At 39.2% G+C, this 21,009-nt stretch overlaps 1 protein-coding gene across 1 annotated transcript in view; it reads right to left on the bottom strand.

The window, feature by feature from the left end:
• LOC124555576 (elongation of very long chain fatty acids protein 7-like) overlaps window positions 1-21,009 on the bottom strand; it is a 127,213-nt gene that overhangs the window by 45,797 nt on the left and 60,407 nt on the right. Inside the window, exon 4 of the mRNA XM_047129538.1 lies at window positions 9,468-9,658. Within this exon, the coding sequence (XP_046985494.1) occupies window positions 9,468-9,658 (191 nt within the window). The remainder of the gene's footprint in view (window positions 1-9,467; window positions 9,659-21,009) is intronic.

The following is a 21,009-nucleotide window of genomic DNA, read 5'->3' as shown; positions in this document are numbered from 1 at the left end:
GGCGCTCGGTCTGCAATCACTGACAGTGGCGACACGTGGTTCCGACGTATACTAACGGACCGCGACCGATTTAAAGGCTACCACCTAGCAAGTGTGGTGTCTGGCGGTGACACCACAATACCTACTACGAATGGAGTACTAGATGGCTTCAGAAAATAAGTGGAAACATGAAAATAATAGAAAAATGAAAACCACTCATAATGCCTAATATGAATGGGCGAAAAATGTTTATTTAGAAACAAAGTCAACATTTATATAAAATATGACATTTTTATCATCTACGGGACAAACATAAATGCAATTAATGAGCGAACTTTCCTGTGAGCGGGAACTTAACCTTGACACTTAACCTACATTTTATCAGTACTCATCCTATAAAACTGCATGGTTTGGGCTGAAATATGGAAGCAGAGCGAGAAATGCGTGCTTGAATATAAATGCAGCTGCCAGCCGCGCCTACAGGTTGCTGTGTTGTATTTAACCACGAATGACACTTGAGCAATGTACTTAGTCAGTACAGGTGTCAGTGGTGGTCGGAACAGAGTTCGGATTAGTTTGAGTCCATTATGTCGGAGCTCATTGTATTCGAACGTGGGTAAATCGTTGGTGCTCGCATCTTGAGTCCTTCCGTATCCGAGGTGGCCAAAGTGTTCGGTGTTTCAAGAGGCATCTTATCGAAGATTTATACCGCATATGGGCAAAGCTGGAAAACATTAACCGCTACCACAACGCAGAAGAAAGTGTGCGTTGAGTGATCGTCACAGATGGTCATTGAAGAGGACTGTGACGAAAAATAACAGGACGACAGCTGCCAGAATCATTGCAGAACTGAATGGCGCGCTCGTGAACTCTGTCAGCACTAAATCAACGCGAAGGAAATTCCAAGACGAGCTGGAATTCCAAAAGCACATATCAGTGATGGAGTTCCTCGTAACAGGGAAACGTGGTGCCGGAGCGGTAAAATAGTACTGGAAGAAAGTCACTTGGTTCGATGCTTCTTGATACACACTGTTCCAAGTTCTGGCCGAGTTTACGTCCCAAGAGCGCAATATGGCGGGCTTTCAGTGAGGGGTAGGGCCGCCATATTGTGGTATTAAATGGGCCTGACGGTTACTCTGTGAAGGATTACGTGACCATTTTGGCGGACCAGATACATCCGGTGATACAATGTTTGTTCCCCATTGGTGATGGTGTGATCCAAGACGGTAGGGCCCCTGTTCATACTGGTCGCATCGTCCAAGATTGGTTTTGTGTGCACGAAAATGAGTTATCGCATCTCCACTGGCCACCGCAGTGACCAGGCCTCAATATTTTTGAGTCCTTGTGATCTACTTTGGAGAGAAGGGTGTGTGATCGCTACCCACCTTTGTCATCGTTATCTGAACTTGCCATTATTTTGCAGGAAGAATGGTATGATTCCATTGAAAAGAACGCAGGATCTAGATTCATCCATTCCGAGACGATTGGAAGCTGTTTTAATTGCCAACAGTTTCCCTACACCATATTAGACGTGGTAATGCATTGGGTTGTCGGTGTTACCACATTCCCGTCCATATCTTCAATTCGTCGTCCAATGTTACTGATTACTCTTGTTCGTTGTATTTCATACATTGTCCTAAACATGTAATCGATGTAGCAGGTTTTATAACCTTATTTGTAACGACGTAATCTGACACTATTCAGTTAGATTTATTTTTATATATATTATCTAACTTTTACACACTTATAAGGAGGATTTGCAATGAGTACACAACTTGGAATTACTCTTGAAGTCATAGTAAATTGTCTTGCAATTACAGTGACGTTACCTTCCTTCAGAGGAAACCTGATAGTATTTTTAATCGTAAGCGGTCAACTGTTTAGGCGTTTTACAACAGTATCAGTACTGACACTATGAACAGCCGCACATAGAGAATGGACAATGTGACAGTGGAAAGGAGCTACCTTCTTTCATTAATATCGATTTCCGTTACACCATGTCGATAACCGTATCATGTAGATCGTCTTCTAGGAACCAGTCAAGCCTGTTTGACAGATGCGTTGAAAATGCTCACGTAGTGGCGATAGTATAATGATGTTGTTGTTGTTGTGGTCTTCAGTCCTGAGACTGGTTTGATGCAGCTGACCATGCAGTATAATGATACTGGGTGCATTTGCCTCGGCCGTCTGGGGCGTCTCACAGAAGACAAACCTGAACTATATCAGCGTTGATTCTGACTGTCATTCCTTCGTGAATGATGTCTTCCTCTTCGAACACTACGTTTTCCAACCAGGCGCGGATCCAGTGTTTGGTCCTTTAGAGGGCGGTGTATCACGTCTTTCTCCGTGTCCCCCTCTCCCCATCCCAATAATATACAAGTTTTTGTTTAAGAAATAACTTCACAAATTAAACGGTTATATACTTGTTCTCAAAGAAAAGGTTTCGTCTAGTAGTACACACATCCTTTCCAAAACACATTGCACTTCAGCTGCAGGATATGGAGTCATCCATGTTCAAATAACAAATAGTATCCTTAGACTACATGTATATGAAATCGAGAATGGGGACAGAAAGGGAAGGGATGGGAGGGGGAGGAGAGGAAGGGGAATTCGTGACTTCTAGCCGCCAAGGGCACTGTGATAATGCAATGGCGAAAGTCGAACATTTGTGCCGGACGGGACTCGAACCCGGATTTACCGCTTTTCAGAAGCGGTTGCCTTAACCTCTTTACCAATCTGGACACGGTTCGTAACCGACTCAAGTTTCCAACTTGTCGCACGCTGAGATTCAGCGTTCCCGTCCATTAACCCTTACTAGTAAATTATTGATTCTCGTAGGAATTCGGACGAGATTAGTGCATCCGCACTGAAACAAACGTCAAGAAGCCGCCGCGCTCTTACAGAAATGTGTGTATCTGAGTGGGTATCTGTTCTGTCGGACATGTATACAGTGTGATTCCGTGATGCCCGAGGCAGGATTCGAACCTGCGGCTGTAGCAGTCGCGCGGTTCCGGACTGAGCGCCTAGAACCGCTCGGCCACCGTGGCCGGCGCAATGAAACAGTTCGGAGGTGTGTAATAGTAGTTTCGATGGAAATGATAAGTTGCCGGATCTAGCAGTGTTTCATACATGTTATAAATGTGTTTTAGCAATATGAATGATGCGTGAGTGTGGTTTAAGGTTAATATGAAGATAATTGTTTAACGAGTTATGTAGTAGGATTTAGTGTGGGAACATTTCGAAGAAGTATGGATATGGACAAAGGGGATTTTTGTAGAATAGATTTGTAAAGTAAGCTTATGGTAAAGGGAAAGTTAATTCAGGTATAAATAACAATAGTAAATAACTTTATGCGTAAGCAAAAGTTCAGCATATTAGATAATTACGTCGGTAAAAAGTGCAATCGTTAGGTTTACTATTTTGCGATTGGTTATTGATGAAAAGCGCGGATTGACGCGGGAGAATGTTGTTTTGCTATTGGCTGTTGAGTAAACTGACCAATGGTAAAGCAATATTCTTCGCGCGCCTTTCTCTGCTGGTAGAAAAGACAGAGTATTCTAGAGAAGAGTCGAAGCCTAGCCATGAAACAAAAGGTTCAAATGGCTCTGAGCGCTATGGGTCTTAACATCTGTGGTCATCAGTCCCCTAGAACTTAGAACTACTTAAACCTAGCTAACCTAAGGACATCACACACATCCATGCCCGAGGCAGGATTCGAACCTGCGGCTGTAGCAGCCGCGCGGTTCCAGACTGAGCGCCTAGAACCGCTCGGCCACAGTGGCCGGCGCCATGAAACAGTTCGGACGTGTGTAATAGTAGTTCCGATGGAAATGATAAGTTGCCGGATCTACCAGTGTTTCATACATCAAAAGTGTGGTAAAATGACGTGTAGAAAATTTGGAATTTTTAAGTGAATTTTGTGACGAGAAAAGACATATATTCCGCGTGGCGTATTGAGCAGGTCGGTGGCTAAAAACTGTGACTGCATTAGGTACCGACAGACTTAATATTTGGAGAGCATTCTCAATCAAAAACAATCAGTATTTTTGTAGCTATTACGTTTTCGGGAAATGCAACACCATAAACTTGCTAACGTGAGTGAAAGGGATTGTGAGTGACTGTGTTAAGACTAGCACGGGCTTGGCAGTGATACTTGTTCACCTAAGTTTCAGAATATATTAATTGAGGACAAAATTTCCAACCTTTCATTTGTGTGAAAACTTTCTCTCGAAACGTAGATTAGTGACTTCAATTGCAGCCTGGTTCACGTCGAAGTACAGTAGGTTTCACTCGACTTTCCTACTAATGATCTGCTGAGACAATGTTCACAGGTAGGTGCAGGTACGTCGTAAAGGGACGGAAAGAATCGCGTCGCCGCAATACCTCTGACACTGGATGTTGCTAAGATTGTAGGGTTGGAAACTTCCAGAGGTGGTATTATGGAGAAAAATGAGAAAAAATGTTTAGTGAGCATTGGCTATAAAATGCATACCTCTCTACTGTTAACCACATCTCATATGTTGACCAAGTGCCCATAGCTCTTAATGTATGTAGTTTAGAGAACATGTTTACTAGACTTTTTCTCTCGTTTTGGTCCACAGTAGCACATCTGAAAGTTGCCTTCCCTTCAGTCTTAGCAACAACAGTAACTGTAAATGTATTCCACTGTCAGAGGTATCAGAATGATTTTCGCTTACAATTTTGGGCTCATTCGTTTCTGGACCAGGATACGTGACCTCACATTGATACATTCATCCTTCTCCATCGTCCCTGAAAGTCTGTAACATCATCACAGAATCAACCTGTATCCGCCTACAGGGTGTAAATAACTGAAGTTCTAGTTTTAAAACGTGGAGTCAAGTGACATACGTGGAAAGATTTTTCGATTTAAAACCCGCTATTGTGGAATTTATAGAGGAAAAATGAGTACAGGAAAGACAATCAGAGCATACGGAATGGATTGCAAACCTCACAAAAAAGTGGACTTGATTTCACACTGCCCTTAATAAAAATGGTTCAAATGGCTCTGAGCACTATGGGACTTAGCTTCTGAGGACATCAGTCACCTAGAACTTAGAACTACTTAAACCTAACTAACCTAAGGACATCACACACATCCATGCCCGAGGCAGGATTCGAACCTGCGACCGTAGTGGTCGCGCGGTTCCAGACTGAAGCGCCTAGAACCGCTCGGCCACTTCGGCCGGCAACAACAACAAGTGCTTGTGAGGTATTTCACATGCCTTTTCGCCTTAATTTTCAGAACGCACATCCACATGTTTATCATTTTATTGACGCTATCGTTCAAACTACAACCTACATTGAAATGTATGATAAAGATAGGACTCACCGATCTAACAATAAACGTGAAAAACGTGCAGTATATACAGAAATAAATTTTAAAATACAAAAATAGAACTATGGCCCATTTGAATGATTTAAAACACGTTGCTTATTACTATCATATGGAATGGAAAGAGTTTCTGTGTGTTTTTAGACGTCTTTATAAATGCCTCATTACGGATATGAGTATTGTATAACGCATTTTAACCATACCTATGACAGGTCTACCTTGGCAGTCACAGATGATCCTTAGAGTCTGAAAATGGGAAGGATCATGATGTACTGCCAACGTAACTTGTGCTTTCTCTGCGCGCAGTTGAGTTGACTCAAAAATGTACCACCACGCGCAGTTGACCTATTTCGAAAAGAGACCGCGAGTGCAATTAACCACTTCAAGAGCAGATAAAATTTTGGGTCTGTGCGCAGTCGGGATCACCTGGACCGTGTACTAGATCGGTATTTACCTATTTGGATGTAGGAATCTACCTAAAAATGGTATGCAGGGTTGCCGGCACACCAGCTCCCGTCGTTAATCCACAGGGCTAATTCTATTTGGGACCGATGTAGCTTCCAGAGTCGAGAAATCGGGCGCTTCACGCGCTCGGCTATCTGGGCAGGTATTTGACACTATTTAGTAATTTATTTTAGAGTGAACTAAGGACAAATCATTACAGGAAATTATAGAATACATAGAGAATAATAATATTAAGCATTGTGTATATATTAAAAAACTAGGTGTTGTGTAATTCCTTGGATTAATTATATTTTAACTCTTACTTATAATTAATTTGCAGAGTATCCATGTAGATGTAGGTAAAGGCTCTGAAAATGATAAAATCTTTCTTGTTACTCCATCTTATATTAATACTAATTTAATAATAAATGAAATTACATTCAAATCAAATGGACATTATTCCAAAGTATGGCTTACTTTCCAACAAGTCGACAGTGTAGACTTCAATGGCAGCAGTGCAATACTTATATTTTTATCTTGGTTGTATGATAAATATTGATATAACACTGCTGTCAGCGCTGCGATGAATTTTTGGAAAGTAAATTATCAGTATATCTATGCGAAATAAAATTCTATGACTGGTTCACACACTTTTGCCTGGATTTTTCATTCAATATTTTGAAAATAGTCTGATTTTAATAAAAAATAATATGAAGAATCTTCAAATAATGTTTTTCTTTCCTTTTCAAGTAACAGAGACCTGAAATTATTGCGAAAATAAGAAATCACTGTATGTGAATTGTGGTCAGTGATTCGGACTCTGAATACAAAAGAGCACACTAGGGTTTTTATTTGACTTTGCAGTCTAAACAAAGTTCCACACACGGAAAATCACAACTGTTGCGTTTTCAGCCAACAAACATCCGCGATGGAAGTATTTCATGGAACGAAAATATCAGTGAAATCTGAAGAACAGAATATCCACAGTGTCCCTCTATTATTTCAAAAAACACCAACTTGGGAACTGTTAGAGAAAGAGAGTCGCATATGTTATAATTGTTTAGCAGGTTTCAAAGTTTTTATTCTATTTTTTCTGGTATGCAAGAATCTCAAGGTGTACACACTCGTCGCACGTAGAACATCAGGGTGACATTCGAGTTCTGCGTATGTACGGGTCAGCATTGTTGCATCAGAAGTTCTGATTGCTTCATTGATTCGTGCACGAACGGTAGCAGTGTTATTGTCTTGCGCTGTATACACAAGATTCTTGGCGTGACCCAACAAAAAGGAAGACGAATGGAGTTACATCGGGAAAGCGCGATGACCATGCGATGGAACCATAATAACCCATCCACCTCTCAGGATATGTGTCACTTAGAACAGCCCGCACTTTAGAACTCCAGTGTGATGGTCCCCTATCATGTTGGAAGACGGAGGTGAGCGGATCGTGATGATCCCGTAGTATGACCCCCTGTGCTCTACCCAAGTCATGCCTTCAGCTTTCTTTTGTGGTATTACATCAAGGATCGCGCATACACAACACCTCCTAACCCAATAATGGTCCCGGAATGACGAGAAATATGCAAGAATCGGTTGAACGAGTAGTTTGTAAGCCACTTTCTTCGTGGAAGAAATACGTTTCCTTAGGATTCCATCAATGAATCGCAGCATGATACCTGCTTTTAATACAACTGCATTATTTGTAATCTTCATATTATTTAATGGTTTTCCCGTTTTATAATGTTAAAAATGGGACAGCTAATGATATAACTGTCCTGCCACATATATTGCACGAGAGGCTCACCCTGCCGTAATGAATTCCTTTGAGAAGCCTTTTTTGTTGAGTCGATCGCTAGAATATTCCAAGCGAGAAAAGTGTAGAAAAGCGAGAGCAATTAGGTATTATCTGCAACAACGGACAGATCATGTTGAGCAATAAATCAGACTGGGATATGTAGCTAATTTTGCGTTGTTAACGACAGTTTCATCCATTCTTGACTAGGTTACGTGGTCTGCAACTGTTAACTAAAGTGAAAAAAATATATCAAACGTCCACTAAAGACGCCAATGTAAAGTATGTCATCCGCCTGTCGAAACAAGTTGTGGAAGAAGTAAAACCTTTGCAAACGACGCACAATTAAGAATATTTTTCTTTCCATTTTGACGCAGTATTGTGTAATTTCACATAACAGGCCTATGCGTTCGTAAATATTGTTGTTGTTGTGGCCTTCAGTCTCCCCGCCCCCTCCCCCCTCTTCGGTGGTTCGAGTCCTCCCTCGTGCATGGGTGTGTGTGTTGTCCTTAGTGTAAGCTAGATTGAGTGGTGTGGAGGCCTAGGAACTGATGACCTCAGCAGATTGGTCCCATAGGAACTTACCATGAATGTCCAATTTCCTGCTACGTTGGAGAGACTGATACGTCAGTCTCTATTAGGCTGAGAGAAAATCATAGAAGCTGGAGATTAAAGAGGCCAGATTCATCCTTTGGGGAACATTGTTTCAACGAAAGCCGCAAATACATAACAGATGTGCGTAGAAGCCGTACACATATAGGGAAAGGCTGCAAAGCCCACTCAGTTAAAAATATCAGAAATTAAGAAACAGGCGTGTGTATCCCCACACTTACTGTTGGGTAAGCAAACGCTATTCAGTTATTGACCCTTTTAAGGCAACGTTACAACTTTTATTTGGGTTCTTTATACCATTCCTGGACACGCACACACACACACACACACACACTATGAACTATATAACCATATGCTGCACCCATCTTATTGTTGACTCTCGCCAATAATGCGATGGTTACAGCCTTCTGAAAAAGGGCACTTAATGCTTGAAACCAGTTAAGAAATTACATATCTTTTATGCTGCTAGTTGCTGATCATGACGATATATTGTTTATCTTTGCTTGGTTTCCATATTTAGGGTCAATGGTGTACTGGAGAATGGGCTTATAACCTGAAACCTAGGTCGTACGGTAATAACAAAATTTGTGAATCAAGTCTAAAAAAGTGTTTCGTTTAGTTAATAAAATCTTAAATCCAGACCATTCCGTTCAACTGCTTTTCCAAGTCCTTTGCTGTCTCCGACAGAATTACAGTGTCGTCGACAAACCTCCAAGTTTCTATTTTTTCCGCTCAACTTTAAATCTCTTTCCAAATTTTTCTTTGTTTTCTTTTACTGCTTGATCAATGTACAGATTCAATAACATCTAGTATATGCCACAACCCTTTCTCATTCCTATCTCAACCACTGCTTCCTTTTCACTTCGTCTCTTATAGCCGCGCGGAGAGGCTGTGCGGTTTCAGGCACCATTTCACGGATTGTACGGCACCTCCCGCCGCAGGTTCGAGTCCTCCCTTGGACATGGGTGTGTGTGTGTGTGTGTGTTGTTCTTAGCATAAGTTACTTTAAGTAGTGTGTAAGTCTAGGGACCGATGACCTCAGCAGTTTGGTCCCTTAGGAATTCACGCACATTTGAACATTTGACTCTTATAACTGCCGCGTGGTTTCTAATCCATAATACATATTAGTGAAACTGTGCGCAGAGTTAACGACAGTTTCAGTGATATGCGTCATAATATTCAAAATTTTAAATCCGTTTTAGGTAAAGCAACTTTATGAGCCATGTTATAGACGTTTCTGTACATAAATTTATCACTAAACTGTAAATACGAACAAGTGGTACTTACCATGTAAAATATGTAAAGATTTACCGCTATCTGGAAAAGATTGTATACTATCATGATACGCTCGATGCGGAAGGGCTGGACATTCTCCATAAGACGCGGGCCCAGACTGTTGACGAAGTAGAGATAGAGGCCCACCACTATCATTATTGGCCACGGACTGCCCACCAGAGGCCACGTCGTCGTGCGTGGATCTGTAACACCAGCCCACGCACATTCTACTCAGTACTTAAAATATATTTACTTGCAATTTTATGAAGGTGAAGGTATCATGAAGGTATATAAACAGTTATTCCTCTTCCTACGTTTTTCCTCATTTACGTCACAGGTTTTATCAAATGTGGGTAAATAAGTTGGTATCCATTGGATTAAATATGAGTAATGTTGGCAACCGCGGGAGGAGTCTGACCCGTCTTACTGTAAGGGGCGATCAACAAGTTTCCGTTTGCGGGCATTGCTGCAGCATATATGCAACGTAGCGCGACTCCGATGCGGGTAAATAAGCACCGACATGGAGGCAAGGGATTAGGGTGGTATTCGTGCCTTTCCGACCTGCGTAAAGCAAACTCGGAATCGTGAACTATGGAGACGTATTACTAAATGTGTGCAAACAGCATCAGTGTGCTGTTATTGTTTCCTTGGCTGTCGAGGGACAGCCGGCCGCGGTGGCCGAGCGGTTCTAGGCGCTTCAGTCCGGAACCGCGCGACCAGGTTCGAATCTTCCTCGGGCATGGATGTGTGTGATGTCCTTAGGTCAGTTAGGTTCAAACAGTTCTGAGTTCTAGGGGACTGATGACTTCAGATGTTAAGTCCCACAGCGCTCAGAGCCAGAGCCGAGGGACAGACATCGGTAGGCTTCCATCGGAGAATGAAGAATGTGTGTGGGCAGTATGTCTGACGAAAACCGCCGTTTTGGAATGGTGCGCCAAGGAGTGCTGCTGCTTCATGATAGGCACGTCCCCATATCGCAAATAAGGTAACGCAGAAGTTACGCCAAGTCAAGTGGGGCACACTCGAGTAGCCGCCCTACAGTCTTGATCTCTCCCCATGCAACTGTGACTCCTTCGGTCCCTTAAAAAAGTCTTGAAGGACGGACGGTTCCTGTGCAGCAGGCAGCAACAGACTTCTTCACGCAGCAGAACACGGTGTCGATGGGATGATTGATTCAACAATTAGCTTGATTGGCATACCGATTTTGGACTATACTGCCTTTGAACGGAAACTTTTTTATCGCCCCTTATAGTTCTTCAGCTACTCCATGCTCTCGCAGTAAAAGCTAAATCAATTAGTGTGGCGCCTGGACAAAGGACTTTTCGAGGTCAAGGAAGGAAAGGTGTAGGTGCCTTGACTTCTTACGGTGTTTTCCAACAAGCAAGCGAGTAGTCTGAATAGCATGTGTCGTCCCACAGCCCTTCACAAATCCCCATTGCTTGGTGACGAGATCAAGAATTTATCGAGTCCTTTTATCTATGATGCGTTCAAGGACCTTCATCATGTGTGACAGAAGACGTATTGGGCAATAGTTGTTACATTCAGCAGGACTATCGGATGAGTTTCCTGGTTCTGTAGTGTATTTCCTGTTGCTGTAGGAGTATATCGGGGTTCTTCTCTCTCGCCTCTCCTCTTCCTCACAGTCATGAAAGATCAGTAGAAAACCGCATTCTGGGTCCAGAATGAAATTTTCACTCCGCAGCGGAGTGTGCGCTGTAGAGCACTTGCACATGAAATGCAGAGGTCTCGAGTTCGAGTTTCGGTCCCCCACATAGTTTTTATTTGCCAGGAAGTTTCGCATTCTGGGTGTTGCTGTATGCTGATGATTTATTATTGGTCTTTGAAGATAAGACTGGACTGCAATGTCAAGTCCCAGCGGAAGTAGGCCAACGATTCAACATAAAGAATACGCAGTACCTCACCACAGATCTAAATCGGGTACCATCAGAATCAATGGTGTTGACCTCTCAACAAGAAGGACTTTTAAGTACCTTGGCTTGAAAACTGCTGCTGATGGAAATTTCAGCACAGAAATATCTAACTGTCTGAGCATGAGGTGGCTCAAACGGCGTTCTGTGACTGCAGTATTCTGTGACAGGAAGATTCTAAATAGGATCAAGGCGAAAGAATACCGCAAAGATACTCAGCTGGGCATTTGGATCAACACTCCACAATCATGTTACAAATGATGAAGTTCAAAAGTTATATGGAGTGGCATCAATTGTGTACATCATGACGGAAATCTACGTACGATGGTGTGAACATGTTCTTTGAACAGGTGCACCAAAAGTGGCAGAAACTGCTTTTAGTTTGAGAGTAAATGGTAAATGGCCATTAGAACGACCTAGGCAGCGATGGCTTGACACCCTGCACAAAGATCTCAAGATCTTAAGCCTTCAGCCCGATGGGCACAAGATCTGATAAAATGGCGATAGCAGACACTGCAAACATGCGGGACAAACACGAAGGAAGAAGATGAAGAAAAAGAAGAAGTTGGCTACAGCAGGAACGTCGTTTATTTGACAACGGCTTGCCGTTCGTTTGAAATTGTAGTATTTTACTGGAGCAGAGTTGTCCACCCCAAGCCATACCCCAAATTTAAGAGGTGGGGCTCTTCTGTCAGGTAACCGTATCAAAGCCAGATTTCCCTAGTTTCAAGATAGCGCAAACTAGTCTGTCCTTCGGCTGACTAAATTTCATCGGGACTGCATTGCTCAAAGACCTGGCTGCGCTCACGTTACAGCTATTGGAATTGGAATTTCGTCAGAGGTTCTCTACAAATGCCGACAAAATCCCCAATGCTTCTTTCCTCAGATACCTGCACCAGAGCTCAGATACGTTGGAGGCAAATTTTTTATGCTGCAGATGATCTACAGGAGATATGACCACTGGATAAGTTACTAAGTCGTTATTTCGTGCTAAATCAGGACACGGCGTGCCAAACTTTATGAAGGCCGAGTGCGCCGGCCGCTTGCGGGCCACGGCTCGGCCTTTCTCGGCTGTGCTCGGTACTTCCCGGAAGTACTCGGTACAGTGCGACATTCAATTTAGTATTGGGGGGTGGCGTTTTTCGGTCGGCACATTTCTCTTCATTTAGGCAGAATAATGGTGTCAGTGCTGTTTACCCTTGTTCGTGGTATAATGGACGTTCACAGGTCGAGTGTCGCTCTTAAAATGAATGTGAAAGACAGAAAGGAGGGATGAGAAATTACAAAATCTATTATGTAGTCGCATAATCGATGGGTACTGCAAATTTGCTATGACATGACATCATGAAACCACGCAGAAACTATTTAAAGATTTTAATTGACACTGAAGGAGCAACAAATTTCAGCGATCGTCAGACGTGTTTCATTGTTCTGTACATCAAGAAGCATTTCGTGCTAAATTTGCAGGAAAGCAGCGCTTGAAGATGTTGGTGGTCTGAACGGCAAAATTTCTGAAGTCGCAGGCATCATTCCACTGTCAGTTGCACCATTTTTCCTTGGAACTGAACGATGAGTATGGAGATTATATATTACTGCGAAGTATGTTTGTTAAGCCAATGGGCAAGTTTTAGATTTAAAACTCGCTATTGTTGAATTTATGAAGGAAAAAGGTGCGCAGGAACGAAAATTACAACACCCGGAAATGATCTCAAACTTCGCATTTTAAGTGGACTTGACTGCATACTGCCCACAGTAAGACATGGCAAGGTGACAAGGCAATTTCCTTCAGATCTAATGGGGACGCATTTAAAAAGAGAATCGCGCTATAGAAGGGACACGTTCTGAAAAAAAAAACAGTCCAGTTATTAAGCTCACTGCCTTTAAAGAAAATGCGAGGTTTGAAGAATTCATTGTGGCTTTGGAAGTCTTAGAAGAATAGTGTTGTAAACGTTTTGAGGGCACAACCACTCTTAAATCCGTTTCCGAGACCGTTTTCCGTTTCAGTTGAAAGCATCCCGCCCATGTGCATATGTAACTCATTGACCTGGAAGGTAATTCCCTTTTAATGACAAATACTTTTACGTTAAAATTGTCGATGACGTCTGCGTTGTTTTCCTCAGGTAGAGTTTCCACGTCCCCATAACGAGGGTGTAAAAGTGCTACGATATTTCGAGCGACATTTTCTTTGAAATACCTTTTTTCTATTTTGAAACTAAATAAGCCATGACTACGTGGTAACCGGAGTGCGGAAATCTGTGAAACTGTCAGCGTTTGTCTGTATGTCGAGTTTTAACCAGATAAAATACTACGTCTTGTAATTGATCTGGGAGATATGTTATTTTCTACAGGATTTGTCGATACCAAATTGTAAATGTTTCCTTATATTTTTGTCAGAATTTTTTTATTGTAATTTGCGTTATTATATGCTAATTGACTTAAATTTTTGAGAATGACAGCATATTGATTACTATTAGTAAATGTGACGATGAATATCAAAGAGACTGATTACAAGTGGAAGCTTGTGTGTTGTGTAAAATGTCTTTGACGCTTGAGTCGTCTTTGACTGTAGTCAGTCGGCAGTGAACTCTTGGTGTGTGTTGACGGTAGAACAATGTGCAGGTCGCCGTCATAAATAATTTGCTAGTGAACAGGAAAAAATGAATTATGTTACTACTTTTTTTTATATAAACTTTAAGAAGAAACCACATTCGAAGAAATGGTATATGAAGCACCAAAAATGAGGCAAACGCATTGAACCAGGTCATTTCTGCAGCTGACGAAACTGCACTGTGGAATCATACTTCCACTAGACAACTGAAGCCAAGACAAATATCGCCTTGTAAACATTTCACAGAAAAGGTACTGTCACGAAATATTTCAAATTTAAGTAAATAAAAAATAGTGAGCATATTTCAGCTGGGGGCTCAGCTGGGATACCATATTTCAACTGGGGACTGTAGCCGGGATATCGTGTTCACGAGATCTTCAACAGTTCTACGAGGAAGAAAATTTTTGTGTGTTAATACCAGTTTTTTCAGAATGTGTGTTACAGTATTTGTGTTCATCGAGAAGTAAAAGTTTTGGAGAAGAAATGTTCCGGCAAAAAATATAATTTTTGACAGAAGAAGTAATTTCAAGAATTTTGGTCAACAATCACATGGATGGAAAACGTGGATTTGCAACAGTAGAAGAGTGTTCCAGATAAGTCACGAAACCCTCGTATTTTGTTAAAACAATCTTTTTATCTTGTTTTGTATTGCTGTGTAAAAATATTTTTTTCTTCACAATGACTTATGAGATTTTCGAGAGTATTGTGCCTAAAGTAGAAAGTAGTAATTTAATAGACTTCCAAAATCAGGACAGGTCAAATGAAACAGAAAGAACCGATCGATTTGATTTAAAGAGTTTTCTTGTAAATTTCACGAAAGAAATTAAACGATCAGTTGACGACAATAAGACTTACTGGGATGAAAAAATTGATAATATTTTGTTGCAAGTCCAAGCAGTCAATACCCAAGTGGGTGATCTTTCGAACAGAGTTGGTAGTGTTGAGGAAAAAATTGAATCTGTGGGAACAAAAGTAAATGAAATTGATGCTAAATTGAGCGATGAAATTAATACTGTAAAAAATGAGTTACTGGCAAATAGGGAAAGAAATTTAATTGATTTTAATGAGATAAAAGGGGAAATTAAAAATCTGGATGAGAACACAAAAGTTTTAGTAAAAATGTACAACAAGAAACTGACAATCGTTTGGTTACTCTAGAAAAAAAGTAGAGTGTAATGATTTAGAAAACAAAAAATCTGTCAAAGAACTTATCGAAAAAATTGAAAGTTTTGACAATGAATTTCAAAGCAAAAATCACAATGTCAACACATGCAATCTTGTATCTGATATTCCAGTCAAGCACTTTTCGGTAGATGGACCCTTACATCCCGTTGAGTTTATACAGTATTGTAAGGATTGTTTTTTACCTCGCTCACCAGATGATATGAAAACTAAATTTGTGAAATATTCTTGGAAGGGGAAGCTTTGACTTGGGCAAACCAGATTGTAACTGTGGGGATGACCTTTTCAGAATTTGAATGAAAATTTCTGGAAAATTTTTGGGATGATCTTAAACAAACTAGAATCAAAAGTGAATTTTTGAATGGGAGAAACTATAGACAATCACATGGGAACATGAAACAATTTTGCAAAGGTGGACTTCTAAAACTTATTCATTTAACAAAACCTTGGGATGACTTGATCAAAATTGATACCTTAAAGAGAAGATTGCCATCAGCAATGCAGTTGAGTTTAGTTCATTGTCCTGATAGTAATGTAGAGCAGTTTCTCAATTATATTGAAAAGTTGGATAGGGTAACAACAAGAACACACAGTGGGTTTACTCAGAAAGGTAATGGTCAAAATTGGAGAAATGATAACTTTCAAAAAAGGGAACAAAACAATTATCATGGTGTCAGTCAAAATTCAAGGGGATATAACAATTTTCAAAAGAAGGACCATAATTTTCATCCAAAACAAGAACAACATTTTCGCGGAAATAATCAACAACATAGAGAAAACTTTAGGGATCAAAATCACAGAAATTTTGCTAGAGATCAGTACAACAGAAACTACCAACAACCAGGTAATGTTTGGCATAGGAATGGGAACAGAAATGTTGATCAGAGACATTGGCAGAACCACAATCAGCAGTTCAAACAGGAACCAGTTGTAATTTAGAAAATAAAAAACGAGTAGACGCCCCCTTGAAGGTCCGCAAGGTTGAGGCAGAAGGTGAGCATGATGAAAGGACCAATGGATGTGACTATCATAAACCCAAACATGACAGTTCCAAACCTAAGCTATCACATGAGGTTATTAGTTGTTACTTATTGAAAAAATTTCAAGAGGAAAATAATGATGATATTGATAAAGATAAAATTTTCAGTAAACAAGAACATACAGTAGATAAAAGTAATTGTAATTCATTTAATTTGACAGAGTTTTACACTTGGGCAGAAAAGAACAACACTTTGTCAGATGATGTAATTTGTAGTAGTTCAGAGACGTGTGTGAATGAAATAGAGAATGCATGCTGTGAGAATGAAAATATTGGTGAAAGGGATCTGGTAACTTTAGAAAGGGGAAATAATATTTTGGGGGATAATTTGAATGTGTATGACCTGAATATGTATAATGATAATGATGTTGATGATAAAGTTGATAATGATGGTAATGGTACTGATGATGATGTTGAGGAGAGGTGTTTCATTAGTTTAAATAGGGAGTTGGGTATACACATGGTTGAAAATGTATTAAATGGTGAGAATATTATAGAAATTCCCAGGGATGTTACCAGGATGAATAAGGCTCACAAGCTGGGTGTATGTGAAAGTGTGAATTTTGATGTTGTTGGTAAAGAATCTGACTACACAAATAATGATGACACTTGTATAACTTCTAGCCTAAGTGAAACTTTTACATATACTAATGACACACACACATTTCTTATGAATCTATGGCTGAATAGTGAAATTATTTCTTTTGACAAGAACTTTAGAAAGATGCTTATTAATGTATGTGAAACTGTATGTCCTGAGTGGTGGAAAAAGATGAGATATTTTATTTTTGAAAAGCTGAAGGATAAGTACTTCAATAGTATACAATGTGATGTGGATGAAAATTCTTGGCTATTAGAGATAATAGAGAGTACTAATGACAATTTTGTACCTTGTGCAAATTTTATGACTGTGACAAATAATACACATAATGGTATACCATATGATTCTGATAAGTATAGGTTTGGGGAAATTGAAAGTGATTTATTACGTGAGGATACAGGTTCTGAGAAATGTGATCAATTTTGCAGTCCGTATATAAAAGTTCAAATTGGGTCATGGATTGGTAAATGTTTAATTGATACAGGAAGTGAGATCTTGGGAATATCTGACAGGTTAAGCAAGAAATTGAAAGTCAGGAAAGATTTTGTTGAAATGCCAGTTGTTGGGGTAAAGATAAAAGGTACTACTGGCAAGAGCAGTAAATTGTTAAAAAGCCAGGCTTTAGTGACATTTTTAATTGAAGCCAAGTTGTTCACACATGGATGTTTTGTAATTCAGGAATTTAATGAGGATTTTCTTTTGGGTATGAATTGGATAGCAAAAGTAAATACAGCATTTGATTGGGTTGGAAGAAAACTTTTGATAGAAACTAGTGAATGGGAATACATTCAGACAAATTTTGTGAACACACTTGGTGATCAGAGTAATGGAAATTTTGACAGTATCAATTTACTAAAAGAAAATAGATTGGAGAATATTGAAATTCATAGAGTTGATACTGATGAAGTTGAATTTGGGAATTTAGTAAATTTGAAAATTTCAGAAACACAAAATTTATCTGGGGAGCAAAAACAACAGTTAGAAAATCTGCTGTGGGAATACAGTGATGTTTTCAGTGACATACCTGGTAGGGTAAAGGGTTATCAGTGCGAGCTTCAGGTAAAACCTCATGAACCATTTTTCATAAAACCATACAGTATTGCAATATCAAAAAGACCTGCTGTTGAGAAAGAGCTGAAAAAGATGGAGGGCTGTAATATAATAGAAAGGAGTATCAGCACATATAATAATCCTCTAGGGGTAGTTTCGAAAAAAGATGGTGGAGTAAGATTGGTTTTGGACTCTTAGACACTTAAACAAAATTTTGTTCAGACAGACAGACGATCCTGAAACTATTGATGAGTTACTCTATAAATTTACAGATATAAAACATATCTCAAGTTTGGATCTAACTTCGGGTTTTCATTAGGTACCACTTTCGGTTAATTCTAGAAAATATACTGCTTTCTTGTACAATGGTAAGAGTTACCAATATTGTGTTGTGCCATTTGGGTGAAATTCTTCTGTTTCCGAATTTATAAGAGCTTTGGATCATGTACTGGGGCAAGAACTTGCATCTAAACTGATAATTTATTTGGATTACATTTTGGTTAAAGGGCAAGATTGGGAGGAACATTTTTCGATTTTGAAGATGTAAATTTGCAGTTTCTGAATTAAAATTTCTGGGTCACGTTGTCACAGACAAGGGAATTTTGGCAGATCCAGAAAAAATAAAAGCAATTTCAGAAATTCCTATTCCTAAGACTAAAAAAAAATCAAAGTCGATCTTTGGGTTGTGCGGTTATTACCGAAAACATATAAGTGATCAGAGTCTGAATGCACCATGTTTAAGTCAGTTACTTAAGAAAAACATTGTTTGGGTTTGGGATAACAGTTGTCAGGAAGAGTTTGATAAACTTAAGCAAGAGTTGAGGAAGCAACACTTATTACACAGCCCTGATTTTAATTTACCATTTTGTTTGAACACTGATAGCAGTAATTATAGACTTGGAGCAGAGTTATTTCAAGAAAGAGTAGAGAATGGAGTTAAGATACATTTTACCATAGCATTTGCAAGCAGAATGTTGCTCAAGCATGAGAAAAGTCATAGAAAATCCACACCCTAATGCTTATCGTTTGGTATACCGTAAGTCAAAGAAATTATTTGGTCTCAGGAATGTTGTCTCTTTGAAATTATATAAACAGAAATCATAATTTCAAAAATTTAAATAACCTATTATCATCTAAAATAAAAGTCCTCCTCTGGAATATGCTTGCTGGAACAAAACTACCTGTACAACAAAGTATGTATATTTGCATGTATAAATTAATAATTTGAAGTCACATGTTAATTGAAACTGACGAAAAAACACTGTTGTAACAAAGAATGAGAGATTAATTTTTATTTTTTTACAAAAAAAAGTCTCCATAGTGAGCATTTATGAATTTTTTTCTAATTTTTGGAAGCTAAGTCTTCCCTGTGGGTGAAGGCATGCATGTGAGGACATGCATGCAAAGGTATGAGTTTCACAAACAATTTTAGAAAAAGCCTCATGATATATGAGCAATTTATTATTCTTTGTACTGATGTTGTGGGGAGCGAAAGTACTTTTCACAAGAATGTGACTTGTAGTAATATTGTAGTAGAGAGGCAAGTGTACATAAATAATTGCAAAAAATTTAGATAATACTGATGTATCTTTAGCTGTACTAAAAGAAGAAAATCATAAGCAAAAAAGTACAAAACAAAAAAAATGAGTAAAAAAATTCAAAAAGAAAATCAGAAGTAAAAATATATAAAAGCCAAATATATAGAAACAAAATGTCCAGTATCATTTTTTTTATTGTACAACATGTAAGCAAAATGAAATTAACATTAATATGAAAAAAAAATTTAATAATGAGAACTAGTTGGCACAGTGTGACAAAAGAAGTGGTTGTAGATATCTTATTCTAGCAAATGAGTTTTACCTTACTATTATTTTCAATCTGTATGCTGTATGTTAGAATATTTCTCATTTATGTTTTATACCATGTATATTTGCCATGTTAAATAATTTCTTTACTTGAATTTTTTGTGTATGAGATTGACGGGGAAGGATCATTGCAACAACAGCCAGTAACAAGTCCACAGATTCAAAGAGTCCAAATTTTGAAGAGGTTATCGGACTGCATCATTGATGTACTAATTGTGTAATGCAGATCCATTACTGAGTGTGGTTGGGATTTTGTTGTATATGTTCATAACAACAAAAGCCGTGGGGAGCAGTTGTAATGGATCTGGGAGATGTGTTATTTTCTACCAGATTTGTTGATACCAAATTGTAAATGTTTTCTTATATTTTTGTCAGAATTTTTTTATTGTAATTTGCCTTATTATATGCTAATTTACTTATATTTTTGAGAGTGACAGCATATTGATTACTAATAGTAAATGTGACGAAGAATATCAAAGAGACTGATTACAAGTGGAAGCTTGTGTATTGTGTAAAATGTCTTTGATGCTGGAGTCGTCTTTGACTGTAGTCAGTCGGCAGTGAACTCTTGGAGTGTGTTGACGGTAGAACAATGTGCAGGTCGCCATTATAAATAACTTGCTAGTGAACAGGAAAAAATGAATTATGTTACTACTTTTTTTATATAAACTTTAAGAAGAAACGACATTCGAAGAACTGGTATATGAAGCGCCAAAAATGAGGCAAACGCATTGAACCAGGTCATTTCTGCAGCTGACGAAACTGCATTGTGGAATCACACTTCCACTAGACAACTGAAGCCAAGACAAATATCGCCTTGTAAACATTTCAGGGATAAGGTACTGTCACGAAATACGCCAAATTTAAGTAAATAAAAAATAGTGAGCATATTTCAGTCTTCAGAACTCCAAAAATAAATAATACTGAACATTTATTTTGTTTCTGAACTATATTTTTGAGAAATGTGAAATATAAATCTAAGTAGTATGCAGTGCAACTGCACTGCCATTTAAATGCGGCGTTTCCCTCTCTTCTCAGCCTCACTCCCTTCAACCCCGGGCAGTTGGCGAAGTATGCCGTGAGGCCGAGCATTATGGCACTCGTGCCAGGGCATGGTTTACCAGCCGAATTCTTTGCCGCCCCTGTGCCAAATGTACACGTGCTCACAATCCACCAGAATCATTAAGCAGCTTCAATCGACACTCTTCTCTGCAGATGTAGTTTTTTTATTCAGTTTAAACGTCTTACCAGAAAAGAGTTAGTTTCAAAATGAGCACGTTC

Source organism: Schistocerca americana, chromosome X (genome assembly GCF_021461395.2).
Source record: "Schistocerca americana isolate TAMUIC-IGC-003095 chromosome X, iqSchAmer2.1, whole genome shotgun sequence".
NCBI classification, from domain to species: domain Eukaryota; kingdom Metazoa; phylum Arthropoda; class Insecta; order Orthoptera; family Acrididae; genus Schistocerca; species Schistocerca americana.
The sequence above is the reverse complement of the archived record's forward strand: the minus strand, read 5'-3'. Positions and strand labels throughout refer to the sequence as shown.